Source organism: Camponotus floridanus, unplaced genomic scaffold (assembly GCF_003227725.1).
Source record: "Camponotus floridanus strain SB8 unplaced genomic scaffold, Cflo_v7.5 scaffold237, whole genome shotgun sequence".
NCBI classification, from domain to species: Eukaryota; Metazoa; Arthropoda; class Insecta; order Hymenoptera; family Formicidae; genus Camponotus; species Camponotus floridanus.
In genome coordinates, this window is record NW_020229367.1 from 84,755 (window position 1) to 112,569 (window position 27,815).

The following is a 27,815-nucleotide window of genomic DNA, read 5'->3' on the forward strand; positions in this document are numbered from 1 at the left end:
GCTCGTCGTGCCTTTGTCTGCTCGAGTAAGCGATGCCGCTGCGCGCGAAACGCGTCGCCTCGCGCAAAACGCGCGAAATCGCCGCTCCGTCGCTGATCGTCGATGTCGACGACGCCGCGATACGGCGCAAGATTTTGAGCGACGAGTCGAACAAAAGCGCGCGCCTGGCGTAAATACCGAATTCTTCGCAACGTTCGAGAAGACTGCGATGACAACGAATAACGCGATCCGCGATCCGTGGATCTATTCGCTCGTAGAACATTTCGAAAACGTCCACGCCGGATTCCAACAGATGCGCCGTAGCCTCGTATCGTTGTTCGTCCGATGCGACGTATTCCAGGCGTTCGAAACGCCGCAACAACGGCGTGTTTCCGTGCGCTACGGCCACGCGATGATCGATCGTGCGACACCTCGGTAACGACAAAACGTCTCGTAGCGACCGTCGCGCACTCGGGACAGTTTTGGCGAGCGGTCTCGCTTGCCGTCGATGCTGATTTCGCTCGAATCGCCTCCAATTGATAAACGTACGCGGACGAATAACGACGGATCGCGTCTGTGGGATTTTGCGCGATTTTGCGCGATTCGCATCAAAGAGCGCCGGCGCGATAGAACGCGTAGCGTCGCGCGCCGTCGAATCTTCGCCGTTATCGACGAGACCGACGATTCGGCCTCGAGTCGCCGCGCGTCTTTACGGAGTAACGCGTCGTCGTCGCCGAGATCGTCGATGGAATTAGTCGTCGTTGCCGAAACGAAGCTGGGACCTGTGACGAGCGAGAAAGCCGAGAGATCGTCGAGCGTTTCGCGAGTCGGCGAATCGTCGATGTTCTCGCGAGACAGACCGTTGGGCCAATGTCGGCGTAACATATCCAAATAGCCGCACTCGCGTAAAACGTTTTCGATGGCGCTACTTCGACGTTCGGATCACGTCGAGGAAAACGGCTCGTTGCGATCCGCGCCGTTCTCGTCGTCTTCGCACTCTGCGTCGAATTGATACGCTATCTCGTGATACTCGGACAAGATCGCGTGCAACAACACGCGTACGAAGGCGCCGGTTTCGACGTCGCGTTCGACGCACCACGTGCGATTGTGAAACTCTATGCCGAGATTGCAATCACTGACGTCGGTCTCGGAAGTTACGAGCGCGTGTTCCACGCTCGGTACCAGCGCGCACGGTAACTCCAAACACGTGGTATCGTCGACGATCATCGGATAGAGAAGATTGTCGTCGAATGTCCACGATTCCGCGTACGTCGCGTTATTGACGTGAGACAGACGCAGTTTCAGCTCGTTGAAGTAGTCGGGCGGATCGGCGAAATTGCTCGGATCTTCGAGCTCGCACAGTAACTCGAGACGAGATCGCACCGACGGTTTCCGCGCGCGCGACGTCCATAGTCTCGTCTTTCCGACGCGCCAATCGAAAGACGCGATTTTGGTGACGCGGTAAGTAGAGATGCCAAATTTTCGAGTCCTCGTATCGCCACTCGCGCGCGCAACGAAATCCTCCAACAAGCCGCTCTGGCCTACCGCGAGCGATAAGGTGTACGATATCGTGCTCTCTACTTCTACGTTCATAACGAATAACAGATCGTATTTACTCGCGCGAGATAGAGAGAAAAACGCTTTAGAATCGGTACGCTGTAGATTAAATCTAGTTGGGTGACAAGGAGGTATAACACAAAACATTATTCGGAATATCATATTTATTTCATCCGGTTACATTGTACAAAAATGCGAGCGCTTCGTCTTCGGTGACTCTTTCGAAGCCCCAAAACGAATAGATCCTTGAAGATTTTACGCGATCTCGTCGCGCGTAACGTACGTAGAGTACTTACCGACGCAAGGCGAAAGGTTTAGCTCTTTCGCTGCGTCGCGGCGCCACGTATATTTCAAAATACAAATCTTACAACTATCGTATATATATTTAGTTATTCTTCGCAGCTCGACGGTCTCGCTAAAGACAACGAGAATCTCGAATTACGGTTAGCGTTAACCAACGCTCGTAAAGATACGGGAATCGCGCGTCTCGCCGCTGAACCGAGATCCTCGCGCGACGGCTCGAGCTCGCGCGATTTCAACGCGCCATTGTCTCCGTCGTTGACGACTGCGCGACGAGCGCACTCGTGGCTGAGGGACTCGCCGACGAGCGCGAGGAGTGGCTAGCGCGAAGCGAACGCGTCGCCGAGCGTTACGTGGCTCTGCTCGACGCGATGCCCGAACGCGAGGAACTCTTGGTGGTCGCGAGGGAGACTCTGCCGCCGTGGCTGCCCGCGACCGAGGTGGGTGGAGCTGCTACGGGATCGCTACGCGGCTACGCCGGCCGAACTGGAGAGGCGTTTGCGGGACGCGGTCGAGCGTCGCCTCGAGGCGACGCGCGAGAGCGCCGCCATGTCGCGAAAACGCGCCCCCGGCGGTCAACGAGATCTCGACGGAGATGTTCGGCCCGGAGAAAAAACGTTGCCTCGAGCGTCGCTTTCCCGACTGCCCGATCCGTTTCGACTTCGGCTCTTCCGAGGCGCCTCCGACGACGACAAAATCCCTGGATGCGTAACGCGCTCGTAACGCGTACCATATGTATAATGTACGATAAACAACTCGCATGTCATGTATTTCCTTTTAAATAAATACGAATATTACGAATACACACGTTGTCTAATCTTCTCGTCTTCTTTCCATCGTCACACATTGATCCCTCCGATATCGATTCGTTTCGTAAGCATGTTCGTGGTACAGCAACAATTTACACGATGCGGTAACGCGTGGGCGAACGGTAGACGTTGGCGGCAGAACGCGATACCCGCGCGTTACTTCGATCGCGCCCGAAACGCTGAAAGTACAGCCGAGACGTCGGGATCGACCGGCGCGAGTTTCGCTCGAACCGTCAGTTTGTTCGCTAAGAGAAAGACCACGCGACGCGATCGCTGCGAGAAGACCGCGCGAAACGAGCTATCTCGATGGCGCGTCATCGCTCGCATGGCGAAACTGGTATTGGGGATGAGCGACGAAGACAGCAACGGTGATGTAGGTGAGGACGGCGTACCGCCGTCCAAACGCATGTCGGTCGCCGAGTGCAAGACTTTTACGCTGAAACGCGACGATATCACGCGCGAGACCGTGGAGCGTATCTTCGACGCTTTGTATCGCAACGGTTACGCGGAATCGTACGCGCGATCCATCATGAAAACTCTCGCGCGTACACGCCGTTTTGGCCACGTGAGATCGCTTCGAGCGTTGCGCTACAGCGACATCGAGAAAGCGACGTCGGACGTCGCGGTGAACAGAACGCTTCGTTTTCGAACAATGGATAGCCGCTTCGACGTCATCAGCGACGTCGGCGCGCGAAAACAAGCCGATCGTTCTCGCGGTTCCGTTCGAGGTTACGCGAAAGCGCGAACGCTTGGATACGAAGTTACGTAATCTGTACGCGAGAGCGTTTCCGGGCAAACGCAAACCGCGCGGGCTGAGCTTCCACGCGCTCAGAAGAGCATACGCCGGCTACAAGTACCTGCAGGGATGCCCGTTGGCCGCTATTCGAGAATCTTTCGAGCACAGCAACGTCGCCATGTCCAATCATTATATCAACACGTGTTTTTTCGCGCTTACGCGCGAAACGTGAATAAACGCTCAAACGAGTCTCCGTCGCTTTCGCTCGGGTTTGTCGCGCGCTATCGCGGAGACCATTTCGCTCAATTCTCGAAGCAAGCGACTACGTTCGCGAATCGCGGTCTCGCTCTCGTCACGGGCGAGCCTCTCGTATGCGTCCATCAACGGTCGCGTCGAGTCGAGTCTCCGACAAATTCGAGACACGTCCTCGGCTCGATCGGAGATCGAGCCCTCGTCGACGAGTCGAATAGTCTCGTTCAATCTCTCCAAAATGTCCCGAAACTCTTCGTCCACGACGGCGGTGACGAACGTTTGCCCGCAAGCGTCGTCGCGGACTCTCTTTCGAACTATGTAACGTTCCGTTTTTCCCGGAGATTAGATTACGGATAAACTCGTCGGATTCGGGGTAATGAATGGTAAGCGAATTTGTGATGTAAAGAAAAAAAGTATTTATTCAAATCAAGGCGTGTATACAAGTCGGGTGTGTGTCTCGCTGCGATTATAGATGTGAGCGTGTTCGAGTGTATGACTATTTGCGTGGCGAGTATAAATGCGAGCGTGTTCGCTGTATAACTGTTCGCGTGGCGAGTATAAATGTCAGCGTGTTTGCTGTATAAACTGTTTAAATGCGCGTGCAGAATGCAGGTGATTGAATGCGCCGGTATAATCGTGGTGCGTGAACTCGATTTCTCGCTGGTATAATACGCGTGTATAAAAACGTTGTTTTGACGCGTGCGGATATGCGCTCGGTGTCGGTCGAAGACCTCGCGTTGTTATGACGGTGTTTTTGTCGCGTTTCTTGCATGGGGAATCCCGTCGTTCCGGGAATCCCGTGTACGACGAAAGAGCCGGTGGATTCCGAGAAACAACAAGTTATTTTCGCGAAGTAATATGCGATCTCCGCGAACTGAAATCTCGCGCGAATAAGTTGGAATCGCGTTTGAAAACAGCTGGCCTCGAGAACTCTCGATCGGGGCGGCTCTGAACTCCACCTTCCGTGGGTTTTGCCAGCCGGGATGTGGAGGAGCGGATGGAGGCAGTACCCCGCGCGATAGCGAGAACTCTCGGCTTAGGCTGAGCACTCTCAACCTACTTGATCGGGGCGGTAGTGCCGGTTTTCAGGTGTCTGGCAAATTCTCTTGAGCGTACAGCTTAGAGCGGAACAGGAGAATGTCTGTATTAGCCGAAACACGGCCTTTTTATACCGGCTAATTACCCGCGTCGGCGCGCGGCGGTTTACCCCTTCCGAACGGGTTAATTGCGGTACGGTACGGTCGGGCCCGTTCGGAGGGATTCGGGTTTGCGCCGAGCGCGGGTTTTCGCCGGTCGGTCGGTCGGGCCGCGTCGGCTTCGCTCGGCAATTCTCGGCCGTTTTGGATTTTTACAACGGCTCCGGTTTTACAAGTATTAAAAATGTGGGCGCACCGCGCCCCTGCCTCTGCCCGGCGGGTGTTCTGCCGGGCGGCAGCTTCCGGCTGATATCGTTGCCGGGAATTCGGAACGGTGCATCGGAGTGCACCGTTACAACTATATCTTCGTTATCTACGACGTCGTCGTCGTCTCGAGCTTCATCGTCTTCGCGAACGCGTCCACTCTCGTGCGTTCGAATCGTCGATGCATCGTCGTCGAAAAAATCGGAGATATCGTCGAGAATGGCGCTCGCGAGACTACGTACCCACGAATCGCATCTGTCCACGGACGAATCGAACGCGTTCGCGAAGGAATAAATGGCGAAGTACTCGTCGAATCTATCGGGCCTAACGTTCGACGGCGTTCCTGGACAGACCGAAATATCGCCGCTCTCTCTCGCCGCCTTCGACGAAGATGTCGCGAACGCCTCGTCGTCGTTGTCGCCAGTGTTCTCGTCGCACTATACGCGCGGGCAGATTCCACGAAGGCGTAGCGAGCAATAAATGGGGCTCGTGTTCCACGGCTCTCGCGTACACGGAAGCGACACTCGACGTCCCGAAGCCGATCACGGCGCGCAACGCTTTCGCGAATACTCCCGTGCTCACGCGAGGCCACTCGATCTCGCGAGAAGCGCGTTCGCGCTTCTCGACGTATTTCCACGTGACATCAACGCTTCGCGCCACTCGCTCGCGTCTCTCGTGGACGCGAACATGCGTAACGAGGCGCACGCGTCGATCGCGTCGAAACACGATCGAATCGTCGTCTCGCAATAGCGCCAGGAAAATTCTCGAATACCGCTCGATCTCGTCGTTGTTGTAGCGTTCGCCGTTCGACAACGATCGTCCCCACGATTACTCGACAGCGCGTTCTTCAACGCCTCGCGCGCGGCGATCGCGTAAGTCAGGTACTCGGAGAAATCGGACCAAGCGTGACGCTCGAGAACAACAGCGCGAGCAGCCGCCAGCGCGGAAACGCGTTCGTTTCTCTCGACTGTCACTGCCGTCGGCGTCGTCGTAGTCGTCGCTGCCGTCGGCGTCGTCGTAGTCGTCGCCGTCGTCGGCGTCATCGTAGTCGTCGCTGCCATCGGCGTCGTCGTAGTCGTCGTTACCATCGTCGTCGTCGTTGCCGCCGCCGGCTCGTAAACGATGCGCTCGAACAGTTCGGCGCAGCGTACTAGCTCGAAAGCGGCGAAGGTCGTGGCACGTACGATTTCGCGGGACACGCGAGCGCGAAGCGAAACGAACCAACCGGTCTCTCGTCGGGATTCTCTCGTCGGCGTCTCGATTGGCGGCGCACGTGTACTCGTCGCGCGACTCGCGAATCGAACGACGGCAAGCGACGGCGAGAACCACGTTCTCCGCCTGGTGCTCGTACGCGCGTCGCGATATCTCGTATAGTTTGACGAAATAATCGACGCGCGTTTGACGCATAGCGGAGAGCAACGCGTTAGCGTCGTTTCGCAAGGCGCCTCCTTCGCCGCGGCCGCCGTCGCGAATGAAACGTTTGACCGTATCGGCGACGTTTTCGTAACTTCGCAAAACGGTGGTCTCGATCGGCCGCGACGCGGAGTCCCCCTCCGAGACGATTATTCGTCGTGCGTGATGGGCGCAATCCGAGAGATACGTGGTCACGAACTTCATGGATCTTCGAGCGAGCGCCTCGACGTAGGTATCTCGCCAGAAGAGAAAACTCGCGAAGTAATGCAGCTCCAAAGAGAAGCAGGAAGCTCGCGTAGCGTCGCGCATAGCTAACGAGATCGCCGTCCACGCGCGATCGCGCGAATTGTGCAGTCCACGTAGCAACGGAGGAAGCACGGATGGCGTTGACAAAGGAGCGACGGCGCTCCCTTCGCTGAATGTAGTACAGGACGACGCGCGCGATCCTGTTTCTCGGGACGAATCCGCCCCTAGACCTTCGGAGGCGACGAACAACGCGAAATGTTCGCTCGTGCTTTGCACGCGCAACGGTACTGGCTGCCACATCGATGGAGGGGGCGACGACATCGCGCCAATAACGGTGATGGGCGTGTCCACGCGCCCATCGAGCCCTGATCTCGTCGCGCCGCTATCCGTGGAGGAAACAGTGATAGAACCGTTACTTCGATCGGCGCTTGCATCACCGTTCGCGTTCGAGACGAGATAGATATCGCGAAAACGTCGATTACGACGGCGGTGACAACGGCTGAAACGGCGGAGATCGCGCCGCCGTAGTCGACTATCCGTTTCGTCGCGCAGTTCGCGCGCGGCAGTATCGACGCGCTCGCTTCGTTCGAGACTACCTCGACCGTCCTCGCTATCGGCGCATTCGTCGCCGTCATCCTCGACGAACCTTGTCACCGTAGGAAGAAACAACACGCCGAATCGAACGAAGACCATTTCGCCGCAAAGTACGAATTCACGTGCGAATAGTTCCGTCGGCGTCGCGTCTCTCGCTAACCGTTCGTAGCGAGACCTCGCTCATCGTCGATCTCGCGTTTCGAACGACGAGTTCTCGGCGCTCGCATCGCGATATCGATTCCGCGTTCGTGATTCGCGCGACGACTGTGACGCAACGAACGTTATGAACCTCGGCGATGAAAACTATCCGCGCGCTCAAGCGGCGTCTTATGCGACGCCGATCGACGCGGCGAACGGCGCGCAGATATTCGCGCAACAACAGTATCGTTACGCGTCGATGCCGCCACCGGCGTACGATGCGCGATACGCCTCAAACGTAGAACGCGTCGCGACGACGTTTCCGGCGTTTTTCGTCGATCGTATCGCGACGTCGAGCGTGCTCGACGACAACGACGACGCATCATCGTCGGCGGCGGCCGAGGCGGCCGCGTTGAGGACGAACGGATGGAACGCGTCCACTATTTATCCGGCGCCAACAAACGCGCCGTACGAACAATATTCGAGTTATCCGGTTCAGCCTCGGCTACAGACTCAGTTTCAATCTCAGCCTCGGTCTCAGCCTCAGCTTCGGTATCGATCTTAGCAGGAACCGACGCCAGTTGCGACGATTGCTACGAAACCGCCGAAATTACCGGAGCATTCGCCGCCGCCGTCGCGCATCGAGAGGAGACCGATGAATTCTTCACTTTTTGTCACGTTCTGGACAATACTTCTCGAGAGCTGAATATCAATCAACAAAAACGAATTCTGCTGTACGAATTGAACAAACGCGAGATTGGAATAACCGATTCGCGCGTCACCGAAGAAGTCGCGGCCATGGCCGTCGTGTCCTTATCGCGGAAGAAATACCGCTCGTCCGCTGTCAACGACGAAGACGTCATCGACGCCGCCGACGACGAAGAAGAAAAGGGCGATTACGAGAGAACGCGCAAAACCGACGTTTCGTCGAGCGTCTGCGCGTTTTCGGATAGCAACGACGACAATTACGCGTTGCTAGCGCGCGCCGAGGTGAAACGAGCGTTACTGAGCGTAGAGGGTGCGATCGTTTTGACGCGCGTATCGACGCGGTAACTTTGCTGCGCACCCTCTACGGAATCGATATAGTGCGCGTCAAGGAGGAAACATTCTTGCGAAACTGCTATCGCTACAACGCGTTGTTCGTGCAAAACGGTGGATCGAGTGACGAAATTGCGAGATCAACGCCAGGATTACGCGGCTACGCCTACGCTCACCTTCAAAACGATACACTGTACGGCGTATTCGTTGCGATTCGCGAGCAACGAGACGCGCGCCGGAGCATTTCACGGACTCATGAGTCGCGCCACTCGCGTGGAGTCACGCTGGTTGATCTATCTCTTCTGCGGCTACACGCCGTTGCAGCGCGTCGGCAACACCTTTGTTTCCGAATACGCCATCTGCACTCTTGGCTGAAAAATCCGCGTCAACGGTATCTCAAGACGGTGCAGGAGGTACGCACGTACTGGCAGTCTACGCCGCGATATGTGATGATCTCGGCTCGGCCGCGTCGAACGCGTCGTTATCAATTGCACTACGAGCGCGAGGACTTTTTTCACACGGCTGTATCCACACCGTCGTCGATAAACGACGATGATGCTACGGCGGCGACGTCGTCGTCCGCAACGGTGGCGGACTCCGCGTTACTCGGCGCGCCGAAGAGAAGCGCGAACGCTACGCTCGGAGGCGTCGGAACGCCCAAGAAATACCGCGATCAGAAATTCTGTTTCGCCACACGAGCGACCAACGGCGCTAAAATCTCCATCTTCGGCCTTCAGCGAACGGGTTTCATCAATGTGGCCGACACCGTGATCGACGAACTATCGCATCTGTTGGCGCCGCTACGCAACGCGATCATCGAGATCGATCACTTCACGACGCAACAAACGGAGGCTGGTTTCGTGCGAGAGCACGAATACAGAGCAATATATCCTGTAAAGTCATAGAAAACGAAACGGAGACTCGTTGGGCGAACGACGAATGTCGGCCCAACACGCTGCGCGACCATAGAGTCGTAGCGGACGCGTTCGCGACCATGTTTCGTTCGAACGTCATCTACTCGTCGATCGCGCGCGAAAGAGCGGTGATCGACGGAACGCGCGATTCCACGAACGACGCGAGAAAAACACGCTGGCGCCGCACGCGTCCTCCCGGAACCGCCAAAGTATTGCGTCTCATAGATCACGCCACCGATGTACCCGTGTCGGCTACACCTCGTCACGAGGAGTCATCGCCGTCGTCGTCGCCGTCGTTGTTGTCGCCGATCAACAAAAATCGTTACGGCGTGAGCGGCGGATCTCTAGCGGACCGATACGACGTAGACAAATCCGTTGTGCAAAAGGACGTCTGCGTAATAGCCTACGATAGTTTGTACGATGTATCGTCGGTCGACGCGTTTCAAACCTTCCGCATCATGATCGCGGGGGTGGACTTTGATCGCTATTTCTTCTCGATGCGCGTGCACCGTCAAGGATATTACGTCAAAGACGTCAAGATAACTCTTCGCGCGCCCATGGACACCACGCGATTCGTACCATGCGTCATGGCCGTGATAGCGGCTTGGACGCGCCGCGGCGACGAAAACGAACTAGGCCCTCTTCTATTGGCGTGCCGTTACTCGCGCGCCTGTCCCTTGGTCGATTCCCGACTGTGGCTGGAGAACGGAGACCGCTGTGCGTCGCGTGGAACTCCTCGCGAGACGAACGACGCGTTTTGATGCGCTCGTTCAAAGCACGAGCGAACGATTCGCCGCCCGTGTGGTTCGAACGATACACGATACGATAAAAGAGACTTTCGGCGACGACGCGTCGCGCTTCTTCGTTTCCTCGTACTTCGTCAGCGTGAAATTCGTAAACGTCGTGCGCGCGTCTCCCGCTAGGCGCAACGATGGAACGTCATCGACTCACAGACGCGCCGTCAAAGACGTTTACGACGCGAGCGACATGTTTATCCAATGGCCCGTCGCCTACGAGTTACAATTCGTCGACAGAGAGACCCGATTGGAGGAACTGATCGATCGCGTGATCGATGTCCCGACTCTGAATACCCTTTGCTGATTGTACGCATCTATGTTGAATACAGAATAATATTCGAAATTACGCCTTACTTTCGTTCGATCGAACCTTCGTATCCCCTAGCGATTCCGATATTTCCAAAGTTGTCAATCCGCGCTCCTTCTCCTACCACTTTTAGCGACGCTCGCGCCACCTGCGAACGGAACGAAAAAACCTTTCGAGGAGAACAAACTTCAGTCTTTCGTTCGCAGGTGGCGCGAGTGTCGCTAGAAGTGGTGGGGGGGAGGAGCGCGGACTAATCGCGAGGCGTTTTTACCCCCACTCCGAGATTTTGAAAATCAGAACGGAAGGCTATAAGATCAACGAGCCGTCCCCGAAATCTTCAGCACCGCTGGACCGGTCCGGCCGTTCGTACGGGGGAGGGTGCCGAAGATTTTTTGTAGTACGTACATAGTACGTACGTATAGGTTATGTCGCGAGGTTTCTTCATCGCAAGGAGAACGGTGGAGGAGAAGCGAACGAGAAACAGCGATAACAGCTTGGATGAAAATAGTGATTCGTGGATGTTGGCGAACCCTTTCGCCGATGTTTTGGGTGGTACGTGAAGTGTATGAAGCTGTACATGTATACGTTTCGGCGACAAATAAACGTACTCGGGAAACATTTCCGATCAAACTCCGATCAGGGCGACAAGCGGCCCGAATTACGATGACCAAGCCCTGACCGGTGTTTGACTCGGAGCGAGAGAGAAAAACTTCGTTCGTCGCTCGTAGCCGCGAGAGAGAAAAAATTTTCGACCGACGCGCGACGAGCGCGAAGAAAACTTTGCTCGAGTTTCGAGCGTTGCTCGAGACCCGATGACGTCACCCGCGCACTGTTCGCGTCCGCAGCGTCCGCGTGTTTCGAACAGCGCGAGACTTCGCGCCGCGAGAAAAAATTTTCGTCCGACGCGCTCGTCGCGTGAAGAAAACTTTGCTCGAGTTTCGAGCGTTGCTCGAGACCCGATGACGTCACCCGCGCACTGTTCGTGTCCGCAGCGTCCGCGTGTTTCGAACAGCGCGAGACTTCGCGCCGCGAGAAAAAATTTTCGCATCGAAAGAAAGTGTGCACCGCGTAGAGTTTAACAATTTCCGACGACGTTTCGTTAGATAACGGCGAAAAATTAGAAATTACGAGCGTTCGCGAATGGAAACGCGTAACCACAAGCAGTTCCGCGAGCTCGGAATCGAAGAAAGTCACGATTATAACCGTGACGTTCAAGCGCATTCCATCTTTCTCATCCAAGCTGTTATCGCTGTTTCTCGTTCGCTTCTCCTCCACCGTTCTCCTTGCGATGAAGAAACCTCGCGACATAACCTATACGTATGTACTACGTACGTACTACAAAAATCTTCAGCACCCTCCCCCGTACGAAGAGCCGGACCGGTCCAGAGGTGCTGAAGATTTCGGGAGCCGCGCGCTGCTCTTATAGCCTTCCGCGCGTTCTGATTTTCAAAATCTCGGAGTGGGGGAAATGAAACGCCTCGCGATGATCCGCGATTCTCCCCACCACTTTTAGCGATACTCGCGCCACCTGCGAACGAAACGAAGAAACCTTTCGAGGAGAACAAACTTCAGCCTTTTGTTCGCAGGTGGCGCGAGTATCGCTAAAAGTGGTGGGGAGAATCGCGGACCAATCGCGAGGCGTTTCGTTCCCCCCACTCCGAGATTTTGAAAATCAGAACGCGCGGAAGGCTATAAGAGCAGCGCGCGGCTCCCGAAATCTTCAGCACCGCTGGACCAATCCGGCTCTTCGCACAGGGGAGGGTGCTGAAGATTTTTGTAGTACGTACGTAGTACGTACGTATAGGTTATGTCGCGAGGTCATCTCGCGGGGAAAAGCGATGGAGGTACAACGTCCGCGAAGTCTCGTCGCTCGCGGCGTCTTCGAGCTTCGAGCAGCGCGAGAACTCGGGCAAAGTTTTTTTTCACGAGCCACGAGCGGCGCGAGAACTCGGACAAAGTTTTTTTCGCGAGCCACGAGCTACGAACGACTTCGCGGCGCGAGAAAAATTTTGTCCGAGTTCTCGCGCCGCTCGAGATCGGATGACGTCACGCGCGTGCTGCTGGCGTCCGCGGCGCGAGAAAAATTTTCGCTCGTCGTTCGTCGCTCGTGGCTCGCGCAAAGTTTTTTCTCGCTCGTCGCTCGTGGCTCGCGAAAAAAAAAACTTTGCCCGAGTTCTCGCGCCGCTCGAGATCGGATGATGTCACGCGCGTGCTGCTCGCGTCCGCGGCGGCGTTCTTCATCGATCTGGATTGCGAGGCGTGCAAATGTCAAGAAGACGAGCTGTCGCTCGTGGCTCGCGCAAAGTTTCTCGTCGCTCGTCGCCCGCGCAAAGTTTCTCGTCGCTCGTCGCCCGCACAAAGTTTCTCGTCGCTCTTCGCCCGCGCAAAGTTTCTCGTCGCTCGTCGCCCGCGCAAAGTTTCTCGTCGCTCGTCGCCCGCACAAAGTTTCTCGTCGCTCGTCGCCCGCGCAAAGTTTCTCGTCGCTCGTAACTCGTCGTTCGTCGAGCGAAAAAAAGTTTTCTCGCGCCGCGAACTCTCGCGTCGAGCGAAAAAAAATTTTCTCGCTCCGCGAACTCTCGCGTCGAGCGAAAAAAAATTTTCTCGCTCCGCGAACTCTCGCGTCGGGCGAAAAAAAGTTTTCTCGTGCCGCAAACTCTCGCGTCGAGCGAAAAAAAGTTTTCTCGCGCCGCGAACTCTCGCGTCGAGCAGCTCTTCTCCCCAGCTATTCTTTCCTCGCGAAATCGGAGTTACCTCGCGACATAACCTATACGTACGTACTACGTACGTACTACAGAAATCTTCGGCACCCTCCCCCGTGCGAACGGCCGGACCGGTCCAGCGGTGCTGAAGATTTTGGGAACGGCTCGCTGCTCTTATAGCCTCTTCGTACACTCCGATTTTAAAACCGTGAAGTGGAGAGCGAAACGCTACGCCATTGGTTCGAACCTCTCCCCACCACTTCTAGCGACGCTAGCGCCATCTGCGAACGAAACGAAGAAACTTTTCGAGGAGAACAACTTGAACCTTTCGTTCGCAGAAGGCGCGAGTGTCGTTAGAAGTGGTGGGGAGAGAAGCATGGGCCAATAGCGCGATTCGAACTATACGTTCTGATCGTTTCGTACATCTTGTCGAGGGAGGATCGTGAAACGAATCGACAACGATCTCGTGGCAAATTTAATTTATTCGTACGGTTGATACATAGAATCGCGATACAGGTGCATCGATTAGGTTCGCGTTACATTTCGAGCAAACGTTGTCGCTCTTCTCGCAGAATACGTCTTATCTCTTTTTGCTGCTCCCTGTTAACGCCGAGATCTATGTTGAATCGACCGTGCTCTCGTACGATATGGTTCCTCAGAGGCGTTCCGTTGGAGAAGAAACGTCCGCACGAGTCGCATTTCTCGAAATGATGGATCCTTTTCCTCGTCGTTGTTATCGGAGGTCGCGCTAAATTATCGCGACATATCGATTCGTAATAATTGAGGCCGTTCAATTGCACGAAGGAACGTTTACACCAACGACACGTATACATGCCGAAGCGATAATGCATGCGAATGTGTTGGATATAGTGAAACGGTTTGATGAAACGACGGGAACAAACGACGCAAACGTAACCGAGATTCTTCGCGAAGAATCTCGTCGAGACGGCGCGAGACTCGCCGTTCTCGCTATACGACGAAATATTAATTTAGCGTACGTGACGCGAGAAACGGTAAAACGTTTATGTCGACGTTTGACGGAAAGTACGTCTACCGCCTAGTTTGAGCTCTTCGTCTTGGTTATCGGCTCGATTCGATCCGTTTCGAGCGATATCAGATGTTGATAGATCACGATGTACAGCGCCTCGGTCCACGAATATCGTTCATTGTTCGCATCGTCTTTCGTCATTTGAAAAAATCGACAGGCCGCTCGTAACGAACGAAGCGCGTCGCGATACAACGATTCGGCTCGTTGCTCGGTACGCGTTAGACGCCTCGTCGTGAATCTCGATCGAGGCTTCGTCTTCATTCTCGGCGGGTGCGATCGCGTTTCGTACGAAACTCGCGAGACATTCGACCAATCGACTCGCCGACTCTTCGAAATAATCAAGTCGCTCGTAAAGCTCGACGGAATCGGATCGCCGATTCATCTCGAACGATCAGCCGCATCGGTGCGACGAGAAACGAATTACGATACTGACGCGAGGACGCTTTCGGTCGCTCTTTATACAGTCGCGTTCGTCGTTTCGTTATCTCCGTTACAAAGAGTGATTCTCGATGAGAGCGTTCAGTACACTCGTGACGTTGATCACGTCGTTGAAATCTCGCGGCGACGCGGTTAACATGTAATCAAGCACGACGTAGTTCGGTCGAGCCACGGCGAACGTTGCGTTCAGTCCGCTCGGGGTGAGATTAATGCAAGCTACGCGCAGATTCATTGTTTTCGTGTAATCGTCCACCGCGTCTAACATGATGATGCCGATTCGTTAGGCCCGCAGGGTCTTCCGACGTTGGCGCGCAACGCTCCGTTTAAATAATAAAACGTCTCGCCGCGACGATAATAAACGATCCAACCCAGCGGTCGCACGACGACGACCCCGTCGTCGCTTCCGTCGCCGCGCGCGTTTCCAAGAGTGTCATCGGATTTCGGCGTAGATAGCGACGACGTTCGGTGAAAATCTACGCCCGCGATAATCCACGAGAAACCCGTTTTTCGCTCCGAGAGCATCGGCCTCGAACGCGGCGATCGCTCGCTTCCACGCGTTCGCGTACGATATCGATCCTCCGGGATCGTTCGACCAAAGTATAGCGAACGCGCGAGAACTCGCGACGACGACGAATATCGTTACGAGCGCGCAGACGATTGCGAAATAATGCATAATCTCGCGCACGTTTCTTCGACGAGCGCGAGCTTATACCGCGGCCGTGGTCGAGTTAGCGCCCACGTTTCCCGTCGCGTTCAGACCGTTGTCGAAAACCGCGAAGCACGATTGTTTGCTGACTACCAACGCGCCGAACGTGGTGCATATGACGAAAGCGCCTTGCACGAAGACTTGGAAGTTTTTGTTCCACGATAATATCGACGACACCAGACACATTATGGACAGTATACAGATCACGTACATGAGATTGCGCGTGTTCCAGAGCACGCGCTTGCAATTCGACCAACTCGCGGTGAGTTGCGCCACGCGCGTCTGATACACGTTGTTCAAACTACTGCCGACGTTCTTCAACTTACGGCTCAACGTCATAGCGTCGAGTTGCGCGTTCGTTTCGGCCATCGCGACTTCAGCGGAATTCGTCCGGATAGTTGGATGGATCGGTCGGAATTAGAGGGGGTTAGTCGAACGCGAATAAAACCGCGGCTGAATTAATTCAGCGGATCGGCTGATTTCGGCGAGAGAGATATCCGCTCGCTCTTATTTCTTACGCTCGTGGCTCGCGACGAGCGGCAAAGTTTCTCGTCGCTAGTGACGGCTTTCTCATTTCTTCGCGAGGTCGAAGTCTCGCGACATAACCTATACGTACGTAATACGTACGTACTACAGAAATCTTCGGCACCCTCCCCCGTGCGAACGGCCGGATCGGTCCAGCGGTGCTGAAGATTTCGGGGACCGCACGCTCTGATTTCGAAATAGCTGACTGGGGGGAGCGAAACGCCTCGCGATTGTTTCGCGATTCCTCCCCTACCATTACGCGTTAACGTAACGCCACTTGCGAAAAAAAACGACTCAAAGCGGGAGCGAGCCCCAATCGCCGTGTACTCTCTAAATTTCTTAGAGTGAAATCTAACTCCAAACGAGTGAATATTCACTCCAAGTGATAGTGAATATACTGCCACTCGTAATTAGTGAAAATTCACTTTTCACAAAAGTGAACTGTTTAACTCTGAACGTAAAGTGAATGTGTCACTCGGTTCGAAGTGAATAATTCACTCGATCGAAAGTGGAGTCATCACTTTCGTCAAGTTATTTTTCACTCAATTACGAGTGAACAGATTCATTCTTAGGAAGTGAGATTCTAGCAGTCTTTCATTCTTCTTTCCGTTTTCTAATAATAGATAATAAGATAACATGTATATACATTAGAAAACGGAAAGAAGAATGAAAGATGGCTAGAAACATAAAATAATAATAAGATAACATGTTACGTATATGATGTATATGACGTAAATCTTCGATTAGTTGAAATGAGAAGCAATCATTGCTTTTTATTTGAACTAATAGAAGTTGCATATCGCACGTAGCATGCTATCTGTGTAAAAGCCGATTAATTCTCTTTTTTCTTGTCACAGTCATATAAATGTATTTAACGTTACACACAAAAAAAACATGTTTACAATCTTACAAAAACTTTTTTAAAAAATATAGAAAATAAAATTGTAAATGTAATTTAATATGACAAAATGACATTTAAAAAAATAAACTAGATATCATATTAATTTTATGGCTATTCATTATTAAAGCAAGTTTTCGAAATATACTATACCAATCTCTCTATTCGCAAGTATCATTTTATGAACATTATCTTTCAATATATTTTGTAATTTGAAGTATCTATTTTCTTGCTTCATTGATAATCAAAATAATTGCAAACAAGAAATCAGAAGCTGGAACTAAAATAATATTTTTATGTTAAAAGGCAAGTAATACTAATAAGAACTACTAAGAAATAGATTAAAAATAACACAAGTTATAAAAGAACAAATATTTATATTATCAATTAGGAATATTATATATTTATATTACATATTTATATTATCAATATGTATAACATTATATATATTAACATATAAAATTATGAATATTGTTAGTATATTATCATCGAAATATTCTATTACAGTTATTATGCTAAATATATTTTAGTTATTAAATATATATTAAATATAAATCTGAATCAAAATATAGATTTCTTATATGAAAATAACAATTGTATGAAATCTAATCACATAGGAGTTAAATTTAAGTATATTTTAAATTTCTTATATGAAAATAACAATTATATAAAATAAATCTGAATCACAAAATATAGATTTCTTACATGAAAATAAAAATTATATGAAATCTAATCACATGGGAGTTAAATTTAAGTATATTTTAAATTTCTTATATGAAAATAAAAATTATATGAAATTTAATCACGAGAGTTAAAAATTTAAGTATATTTTAAATTTCTTCATCATCATAATCGGATGATCTGAAAAAATAATTAATTTATTATTTCTCCAATAAAATATTTAACTCGTATAGAAGCTTGTAAAAATTTATCACATTTCTTATAAATTTATTTTAAAATTAAAGTGAATAATTTTAAAAATGCTAAAGAGAAAAAAGCTGAAACAAGTAGCTGGCACAAATTAATGAATAACAATAGCAGATACTTTAATTGAACGCATATACATTTTTGTTATTATTAATAAGTAAATTAAAATAACCGAAAATCTCTAATATATTTATCTCTCTATATATTAAATGTATGTACTTACTCATGTAAATGAATGCTTTTGTTTGTAGATAAATTTTTGAGAGTAACATCAAATGCTACACAACATGCTTTGGGTTGTATTAACTGTAGTATGCAACCAGTGATAAAATTATAAAAATTAATCAAATCTGCAGAAAAATGTATATCAAAACAATAATGCAGTTTTAATAAAATATCAAAAGCTTGCAAGCCATTGTTTCCAATTTCGATTAAATGATCATCTGCCTTAATATAATATATTCCTTTTCTTTCCTCACTGGTCTTACTACATATTAAATAAGGTTGCACATTTTTATTTTTATTATTTTGCGAGCATTCATTTAAAAATAAATCATCTTGTGCCTAAAAGTATAAATATTAATTAATTAATATTTATCCATGTTTATTGAATAAAAATGCTGAGTAAAATGATGCTTTTAATTAGAAGAGAGATACATACATTTTTAAATATGAGTAAACTTTTATGTGGGATTGTTAATCTTGAGCATAAAGTTGAACATTCCACTGGGTGTCTTTTCTTCTTCATTGATGTTACCTCTGTGTCCTAAAATATATGTATACAAACTTTATATTAAAATATATTTTTTATTAGAATAAATAATTATACATATTTATATATTATTTACATTTTTCTTTTTACATTTGGTATAATTAGGAGACGGCAATAAATGCGGTAATAAAATTAAAGCTTTCATATTATCTGTAACAATAAAGTAATGATTATTAAGATATACACTCAGAGAAATCTTGTAGATTATCTGATTTATTTTATTACCTTCAATATCATTAACATGTAGTAGTAAATATGGTGCGTTCAGGGAACAATATTGTAAAATTCTCGGCACGTAAAGAGTAGTAAATTGTGCCAAAAACTTATCATTATCTGGAAATTCAGCTATAAATTCTCTGTGAATCTATAAAAAACATTAATAATAAGGACATCATTTATATATTAAAGACTTAAAAAAGATAAATAAAACTGTTTCCAACCAATTCGCCTTTATAATCCTTAAAACGTGGGTACATTTTTAAAATGTCACTCAATGTTAGTTCTTGATCAGATTCTTTTATTTGTTTTTGGCGATTACATCTCGTTTCATCGCTCAATCGAAATATATCATCTTTATTTGTTTCATTCGGCATTTTTAAAGCAAGCTCAGCAACCTATGATAGTGATAATTATTGATCTAACACACTATTTCATTATCCTAATTGTATATAATTATATTATCAAATAATATTTACTTTTAATGTAAATATATCTTCTTCCAAATATTTATCTTGTTTTATATCTTTTAATATTCTTGATTTTTTTATTTTTAATTCGTTAGAAGTAGCTTTTCTTTTTTTAGATGGACTTAAATGTTTTCTCATAGTTTTTAAACGATACTCTATAAAACCCTGATTTGTTTTATTATCATAAAAATGTTCCTAAAACCAACATAAAATTAAAAAAATAGGTTTATGTTATATTTCAATTTTAAAATATATAAAAAATATATAAAATATATATTCTTACGTAGCCGTTTTCAGAAAGAGTTGATCGAAGTTTCGGAAACTGTGTAATAATTTGCCTCGCTAATTCGATTTTTAATTCATGTGATGGATATCTTTAACAAGAAAAATAAATATAATCATATCTATATATAATATTACGTAAATATTGTTTATACTATATCAATAATCAATACTATATCAATACTTAATCAATAACAAAATATTATTACTTACAAATTGTTATTGTTAAGTTGTATTAAACCCGCACAACAAATTCTTATAAGTTCTTGTCTATTAGTAGGGTGAATAATACCTGAATCTAAAATATTGATAAGTGATGGATTTCTTTTAGATTCTTTTTCATTTTCTTTAATCCAGGATCTAATATCAAAATCTCGATGTATCTATAAACAACAATTATATGTCATAGAAATATTAAATAAAAATATTAAATATTTATATTTTTAATATCAATTTTTTACCTCCTTGCTTTTATTTTCAAAAGGAACTAATGCTTTTTGGCATTGTGGACTAGACGAATTTTCTGTTGTAGATAAAATATTTTCTTTATTTTGTACATTTTCATTGTTAATTATTTGGTTCTGCGTATTTAATTGCACTAAATTTATTTCATCAAGTAAAATTTCCTGTGAAGACTTTCATTCATATATGAATGTATGATTAATAATGATTAATATTCATGTATGATTAATAACTTGTACTAAATGTGTGTGTGTGTGTGTGTGTGTGTGTGTGTGTGTGTGTGTGTGTGTGTAAGGTATATAAGATTAATCTTTGCTCTTACCACATTATGGCAAGCATTAATTAAATTTAATATTCTTTTCCTTGGGCCAATCTTAATTTTAAGTTCTTTCAAGTCATTTTCAGTTAATTCCATGAAAGCGTAACCGTCAACTCCTTCATCTAAAATATAGAATTTAACTTAAAGAAATGTATTTAAAAAATTATAAATTTTGTAATAATAAATACAACGGACATGTACTAACTATATTCTGATGTCTTTATGATGTTCATATCTTTGTATTTTGATATCTCCCATATCATTTATAATATAATTTTATATTAACTTTTTACAGTGTGTAGATTAAATAAAAAGCAAATGTATATATGTACAAGATATTTAGATGGATGAATTAAAATTTTAATATACATAAATATAAAAAAATAAAAAATAAAAAATTTGTGATTATATACAATGATTATATACAAGATATAATTATAAAGTATTTTTATAATAATATATGATGAAGAACAATGTAAGATAAATTAGTCTTAAAATCAGTCCATAATGCAAATGGTTTTAGATCACATAACTCATCAGTGTTTATAAATCTAAATGAATCTAATTTAGGATGCACAAGATAAGCATTTAATGATTCATTATAACCAAGATACTGCCATTCTTCACACCATAACCACAGTTCATTATCTTTTAGTATTATTAATTCTTGAATACAACCAAATGTAATTTCATTATTTTTTTGTACTCCACTGTCAAGAGCAACAAACAAACCTTTTCGATATTCTATACTGTAAACCTCTGCTTTATCAACTTTAATAATTTTGTCTTTACTCTGATATTTCATGTGATATAATTGCTGCCAGCAATAAGTATTTTCAACATAAACTTTTGATCCGTTAACATATTTTAATTTGATTCTTGGTTCTTCATTAGTACCCCAAACTGCGCACTGAGATAACTGACAATAATTACTTAAGGTTTTTGTAATATTTTTAAAATTACATACAATAGATCCATATTTTTTTAAAACATTATGTTTCGCTTCAAATCGTAAACAATTTAACCAACGTAAAGGACCAGAAAAAGATATACACTGAGGGTAATGAGTTAAATGATGATGCTTATTAATTGGACTTATAGCTGGAAATAATTCTCGGAATAAACAATTGTGTTCTTCGATTAATTCTGATAAATATGGTAAAATAGAGTGTCTCAATTTTGGAGCGAATACTATTTCGTTTATTCTATTCAATATTAAAATTAACGATAGATATGTATCATTTTCAGGTATTAAGTCTAAAACCAAAAAAGGAAAAACTTTTAATAAACACCATGTTTGTACAGCAGTTTGTGAAAGTTTGTAATCTCTTTGATATCTAATAGAAGCCGAAGAAAAATTTGCAGAAGGTTTATTTTTATTTTCTGGTAAACCATATTGAAATAAGTTTATTCTGTTGTTAAACAAATCTATGTTAAAATTATAATCGTTACAGGTATTATAATGATGTAAAACCAATTTTAATTCCATTGGTGCGATACCTTCTAAAATATCGTGCATAGGATCAAAGACTAAATTGTTTGTACAATGAAAAAAGCGAGAAGAATGTAATGCACTATCTTCTAAAATACCAGACTTTGTTTTAGAATGTTCAATTTCTTTTAATGTTCGTTGAGTATTTATTTCTTTTAATTGTTTGTCATGTAGTTGTTTTGTACGTAAAGAAACTTCTTTTAAATTTCTATTATTCTTGAAATCATCTCTATTGATCATGCAGAGTCTACAAAAATATTTAGCAGATGGACTTAAAAATCCCAATAACTGATGTGCGGCCAATCCATCAGCACAAACTGCAGCAATACTTGCTCTTAATATAAAATGTGTCCCATTATATATAATATTTACACCATTATCACTTTCAAGTTTACTTAGATCCAGCAAAAATGGTTTCAATATAGCTTTCATGCCATATTTTTGTATGTCAGCAGTATGACACAAACTAAGAACATGAATGCCTCCTAAAGAAGAGTTAATATATTGAGGCAAATTTTGAATTACAAAATAAAAAGCTCCAATTTTGTGAGGATGAACTTTAGAGCCTAATGGATTATTAACAACTACATCATCATAATATAGTTGAATTCTTAATGCATCTGGATAACGTTGAAAAAATGGATGTTGTTTATAACTTATTCCATCTCTAAAAGTTACAAGTAAATTATCTGAACTGTTTTGTTCAACACGAACATAATTCCGCATTGATGAGTGAGACATTATTAATTTCAGTGTTTCTATAATTGGGACATACTGAAAAGTTTCATAAATTTTTTTTTGTCTCCACATTTGTTCTTTTCTATCAAAATATTGCTGCAGTCTGAATCCAAGAGGTATTTCGACTGAATCTATATAATGATAAGTATTTTTGACTGCTTTTATTTGAGCTTGTAAAGTATCCACTTTTTCAAATAAATTATCAAAATTTAATTTATTTAATAATTCCTGAACATCAGGAGACTCTATGTTTATATTCTGTTTTTTACAAAAATTATGCATTTCCTCGCGAATAAAATCTGTAACATCTGATACTAAACACTGTGTTGCATTAGTTATAGCAGTTATAGCCGTACCAGTGAAATTGGATAACATTCTCAAGTTTGCTATAAATTTTTGTGCACTTTTAGAAATATCAAATTCTTTTGATTCTTGAAAATTAATACAGTCTTGAAAATTAATATTGTCTTTATTTTCACAAAATTCATGTATTTTTCCTTTTGAATGTATTTCGATTTTTTCGGAAATATTAGAATTATCAGAATTCATTGAATGGATATCTGAATCGCATATCTCATCAGAGACATGCCATTTTTTAATATGGCGAATTAAAGAATCGAATCTTAAAAAATGTTTATCACAAGTATCTTGATTGCAATAAAACCCTGATGAATAAGATCGGCTAACCATTATAGCATGATAACGACGGAAATGCAAAGAATATTGTTTAATTGTAGGTAATAACATTTTACATTTAAAACATTTAAATAAAGTCATTTTTTATAATATTTAAAGTTACCTTAAAAATCATAAAATTTTTTATTAAATTGAAACTAAATTTTTTATTAAATTTAAAAGTAAAACAAACAGAAATAAAGATATGTAAATGTACACAAAAACTAATCACTTTTTAACTTTAATCTATTCTCGGGTATCTGTAATACATATAAAAATAGTACATAAAAAAATACAAATCAAACTGAAAAATTGTAGCTGTAGCTGTATTTCAATATTTAATTTAATAAATATATATAGCTCACATCTACGCAAAGAGATTGGAATATAATTCGTCAGAACTATATAACGTTAGTCTAACGTTAGTATGTAATTGTGTATAATATATTAATTATAAATTATTCAGACGAATCATATTCTAATCTCTTTGTGTGGATGTGAGCAATATATATTTATTATAATTTCCCAAAATATTTATTTATTTATTAAATTTAATATTGAACCGATGAAATTGTCAATAAAAAAAATATTATAAATATATATTTATAATTAAATATAAATAATTAAATATTATAATATATATTTATAGTTACATCTTATATTAAAATCCGTGTGTGTTTTTCAAGTGGCACTATTTTAAATTACTATAATAATAAAACGACATTAAAAGCTAAAATAATTTACACAATATTATATATTATAAGACTGGACTCTGTAAATATTGCTCGAAGAATAAATTTTTTCCTTATATAATTTAATTTCCAAAATATATTTTTAGTATACAGAAAACTTTTATTTTTTTATTGTACTTTTTAATGCTTTAAGAATTAATGTATGTGAATTAATGGTATGTGTGTAAATGTTGCCTTTTTTACAAATTGAATCAAATTTTACCTTTTAAGATGTTGACGGCGTCTTCCGAAATTCCATTCTGTATGAGAAAGTGTTTCAATTGTTCCGTACTGTTTAAAGTCTCCTAACAAAGGATTTATTTATTATTATTTTAATAAACGACTATAATCGAGATCTCACAGCACGTGGTATATATTTGTCGATTTAGCGAGCTACAAGTCATTAGATTATTTTTCATTATAGCTATTTGTTTATCGATATACAAGCCGAATGTAACAAAACTACATGTACGGCGAAACACATACTGTGAGGTCTCAATTTATATATAATTTTCTTGTACATAATTTAGTTTAGTAAGAAATACAATCTAATTAACCTATAACTAACCTATAAATTAATCATTCTTTATGACATGCTATATGTTGAATTTATATAATTTATACATATCGATAAATGAACTACATAAATTCTTATAAACACTTACCTCAGGAAGATACGTTGGCATTTCTGAAAATAGTAATCTAAGAAATTGGATAATTTAAGAAACGTATAATAATAGCACGTGGTAATGTCGCGAGACAATACGCAGTATTGCTAACGGCGGACTCATGTGCGGCATGCGCGGTTCACATGCGCGTCACTCACTCTTAACGAATAAAAATTTTCACTCTATACTACATAGAGTGAAAATATTCACTCTACAAAATAGAGTATACATATTTTCTCTACTTTACAGAGTGAATTTTTCACTCTACAACAAAAAGTGAGAAGAATTCACTCCTATGAGTGAAAAATCACTCTAACTAGAGTGACTTGACCAGTCACTCAATTTTTCGAGTGCATTTTCACTCTAAGAAATTTAGAGAGTAGCCTCTCGTATAATCGCAAGCGGACGCTATCGGTTAGATCGGACGTGAAATCGCGATTATCGCGGAAGAAGGCGTATAGATCCTCGACCGAACGAGTCGGTACTCCGACAAACGATATCGGTCGTTTCTCGATGGAATCTATGAATCTGATCAGCGTCCCGATGCTCGACGGCGACGATTCGCCGGACGGCGTGGATTCGCCCGACGAGTTCGCTATCGCGTTGAATACGCCGATCAGCAGCAACGATACGTCATCGGCCGTGATGGAAAAGGGCATAGAGTGGCGCTCGAACGACGACGAGCGAACGATGAACCGATCGCGTCGCAAGTCGGCGAACGTGTCTACGATTAATCTACCCAGATACAAAGAATCACCGTTCTCCATGACCGTGCGGTTAACGGCGCGCGAAGACGAAGACCGAACCTAACGTGGCGTAAAGTAGCGCGACTTATAATATAAGCTGCTTTTATTCGTCGATATTGTTAAAAGCGCGTTCGCCATGCAAACCGCGGCTCACTTTATTCACGATTTCATGCGATTCCCATCCCTCGAGGTGGACGCCGATTCGGGCGTCTTCGCGCGTCGAGTGGCGCGCGGCAGCGTGTTCGTTCGCGTCAATGCCAGCGGCGAGGATTGCGACGTTAAATTTTCCAAGCGCCAATTCTATCCGTACATCGCGCCGGCGATGCTCATGAAACCAGGTTTTTTTCAAATACGAGCTCGCTTGCAGGTCCCTTTGGTCGAGTACACCTCGCCGTCGAGCGGACTCGATGATTTCGCGGAGAACGGCACGGAGAAAGACGTTAACGGCGACGCGCTCGACAACGCTCCTCTGCTCCCGCAGATAGAGCAATTGTACGTATTCTCGACGCGAGTGAAGAGCGATGTTGCGGCGAACGATCGAATCGTGGGTATCGACGAATATTCGTATCGCGCGAAACCGATGCGCATGGCGGCTAGAGTCAACACGAGCGCCGGAGACGAGGACGACGATCGAGCCGCCAGGGAGGATTACGCGGAGGCGGTTCGCGCTACGAGCGTTACGGATCGCGTGATGCGCTCCGGTTTAACGAGCAGCGGCGTAAACGTATGCTCCTGGAATACTTGTCGACCGGCATCGGTGGCGATATCCGTGACGCCGTATTCGGATCGAGGAACTACGATAAGCGTCGCGGAACCGGTATCCGCGACGATGACGACGGCTCGTCTCGATGGGCGCGGCGTTGAAGCGTCGCGGGCTTCCGCTACCGCGAGCGGAGGTGGTGCCGTTAGCGGCAATCTCGCGGACGTGGCGAGATTGGTCGACGACTTGGAACCTTTTTTCGAATATCGCACTCCGCTCACGGTGGACGCCGCGACTGCGCGGCAGATCGCCATAGAGACCGCGTGGACCGACGCGGATTACGATTACGCGCTACAGTGGATGTCGCGAAATAAAGAGGAGTTGCTGCGCCTAGGTTTCGACGAGCAATTTTTCCATCGCGCCAAATTGGCCGAGTTCGTGGCGCAGTTGGTAAAGGACGGTTTGTTGCGCGCACCCGTCTCTCCGGACGACTTTCTACGATTCCTCGCGCAAAAGTTCGAGGAGTCTCGCGCGATAGCCGACGCGGCGGCAGCGGACGTCTCACTCGTCGAGGAGTGAAACGATGATGGTTATTTCAACGCGGCGGTGCGTACATTTAATAAGCAACATTGTCGTCGACGACGCTAAATCGTCCCCCCCGGTAGCGTTATCGTAATCGATTAACAACGTATCGTTAGCGCGTACGTTTCTCGCTCGTATCTTTCTCACCCGTCGGGCGATATCGACGCGATCGCGATGGTCGCCGCTTTCGCTCTCGACGTAGCTAGTTTGGATCGTTTGGATCGGATAACGCGTCCTTTGTTACACGACACATATCTCGAGCAACACAACATCGAGCGAATATCGCTCGATCTGCATCTCTCGCCGGAACGCGTGCCGCTGGACAAGCTCGATACCGACGTCGAGAGGGAATTTGTTCGCGAGTGTTGCGACGGGATTGCCGAAACGTATAGAATCGCGCGATTGAACGTATCGCGGACGCGTTCGGACGAGCCAATGTCGACGTCGACGTCGACGTCGAGAGAGATGTGCGAGCGATCGATCGCTCTCGAAGACGATTACGTACGTTCGTTGAAAGTTGTCCGAGCATCGAGCGACGTTTGTATAGCGGAACGCGTTCGTGTTTTCGATCGAGTCTTCGTTCGAGTGAGTATAACGACGACGGAAAACGCGAATATCCGATCACGGACGAAGAATTACGATCCCGAGCAGCTGCTCGATCTCTTCGTGCGCTGGATGTTGCTCGTGTCCACTTTTCCGATTTCGTTGCGGGAAGAACCGACGTTCTTCGCGATTCCGATCAAATCCTCGCGAATATGGATTTTCTCGAACGACGAAGCGATGCGCGAATCCGCGGCTATGGCGATGATCGAAGGCGACGATGCGTCCGACGACGTCGACGACGAAAACGTATTCGTCGAAGGTGTTGATTCGAGTCTTCGCGGGATCGACGACGCGAACGAGGAACGCCGCGACCCCGAGCTCTTCGCCGTGATCAACGACCCGAGGAGATAGGTGCTCGTCGACGAGAAGCTTGACGTCTCGTGCGAGTGCGTCGCGTCGAGACCGTCAAGGATTTGGAACGACCGCGCGAAATTTCTCGGTTGGGCCGCTCGAAAAACGTCGCGCGTTCCTTCTCGGCGAACGGCTCCAAAATTAACGGCGTTGTCGACTATCGCGCCGCGAATAAACGAGACGAAGCGACGAACAAGTCGCTTTGTGTCTCTGACGTTAGAACAGCGCGACACGTTCGCCGCGGTGTGCGCCGTTCTCGATGGACGTTCGAGATCGGCCCGCGAAGA

At 45.9% G+C, this 27,815-nt stretch overlaps 1 protein-coding gene across 1 annotated transcript; it reads right to left on the bottom strand.

Annotated features, from left to right (window-relative positions):
- Window positions 1-17,624: 17,624 nt before the first annotated feature.
- LOC112638024 lies at window positions 17,625-24,564 on the bottom strand. Its single transcript, XM_025408858.1, has 11 exons — window positions 24,544-24,564; window positions 24,102-24,183; window positions 20,246-20,364; window positions 19,675-19,844; window positions 19,463-19,553; window positions 19,189-19,374; window positions 18,934-19,107; window positions 18,719-18,857; window positions 18,570-18,643; window positions 17,945-18,234; window positions 17,625-17,655 (listed from the first exon to the last, which is right to left on the bottom strand). Exons 1-11 carry the CDS (start codon window positions 24,562-24,564, stop codon window positions 17,625-17,627), a joined length of 1,377 nt encoding a protein of 458 aa, XP_025264643.1.
- Between the last annotated feature and the right edge of the window lie 3,251 nt (window positions 24,565-27,815).